The sequence below is a fragment of the Lathyrus oleraceus genome, chromosome 2 (assembly GCF_024323335.1).
Source record: "Lathyrus oleraceus cultivar Zhongwan6 chromosome 2, CAAS_Psat_ZW6_1.0, whole genome shotgun sequence".
Taxonomy (NCBI): domain Eukaryota; kingdom Viridiplantae; phylum Streptophyta; class Magnoliopsida; order Fabales; family Fabaceae; genus Lathyrus; species Lathyrus oleraceus.
Window position 1 is genome coordinate 374,974,358 of NC_066580.1, and position 1,306 is coordinate 374,975,663.

Sequence of the window (1,306 nt, forward strand, 5' to 3'; positions counted from 1 at the left end):
CTTCTTACCATCCACAACTCTCCCTCCAAAGATTTCACTAGATAAGTTAGAGGAGAAAAATTTCATCTTCACTTGTTTCTAAAAAAACATTTGGATTTCTTCTTTCCCTACCAAAAATGTCATGAGGATCACTTGAATAACAAAGTTCAAAAGAGACAATTTTTTCCAACGATCTACCGCGTAAACCAAACCCTTGTAGAATGTAATATCAATGAAACCAAAATGGTCGTTTTCTTGGATGTATGTCCAAACCTCTTGTCCAGCTTTGATAAAAGCTAAACACCACGATTAGTATAAATTGCTGCAACAACATAATCATCTGGACTTGTAATAGGGTCCACAGACAAAGTAACCTTATGAATGTTAAATTCGCAGTCTTTATATTGCATATAAATATCAATCCATGGTAAAATAATAGGAGCTACATCTTTAAAAGGATTCACCCATGTTATGATATTATCTGCATCCACTGTTGCAAGCCATCCATAGCTTGAGCCACAACATCTCTTTTTGTTAAGCATCGTCAACTCAAAGGGATACACTCTATTTGCTACAACACTATACAATTTTCGCTTCTCTGCGCTCTTCTCTGAAGGGATCATTAGCATAGGCAGCATATTACTTCTAAATTGGATGTTGTAGTGATGATTAAGCTTTGAAACTGAGTGTCAATTTTTGCAGACAGAACCAAACCAAATGTGATAGGTTGGTTCTATTGACTTCTCAAGAATCAAATTCAGAGCAAGGGAATCTAAGTTTGCCCAATCTCGCTTCATCGCTATTGCTATATTGTGGCTAGGGTTTTTTTACTGATTGAAAAGTAGCTATGTTTCTAGGTTTGCTTCATATATAGATATATATATATATATATATATATATATATATATATATATATATATATATATATATATATATTATATATATAGATATATATATATATATATATATATATATATATATATATAAATTCAATCCGTTGTATATTCACGCAGAGGACAACAAGTTGTTAACAGAATATTTAAAGATACTAATATTTAATGTTGTTTAAATAAAATATTATATAAATTTAGATTTTGTTAAGATATAATATGAGATTAATTGTTATGTTAGAAAAGAAAAAGATTTTGTTAATGTATTTAAAAAATATAATCTTTATCAACAAGTAACCGAACTAAAAAAAAGGCAATTAGTAAGCAATTGTTTGTTAATAACATACACGTAATGAGGTTGATTTTAAATAATAAAAAAAAAACACTAAATATTTGTTAACTTTTTTTTTCACAAATATATTTACTCTAGACTTTAT

At 28.6% G+C, this 1,306-nt stretch overlaps 1 protein-coding gene across 1 annotated transcript; it reads right to left on the reverse strand.

The window, feature by feature from the left end:
- Positions 1 to 275: 275 nt before the first annotated feature.
- Positions 276 to 617, reverse strand: LOC127123321 (uncharacterized). The gene has a single exon (XM_051053551.1). It carries the CDS (start codon positions 615 to 617, stop codon positions 276 to 278), a length of 342 nt encoding a protein of 113 aa, XP_050909508.1.
- Between the last annotated feature and the right edge of the window lie 689 nt (positions 618 to 1,306).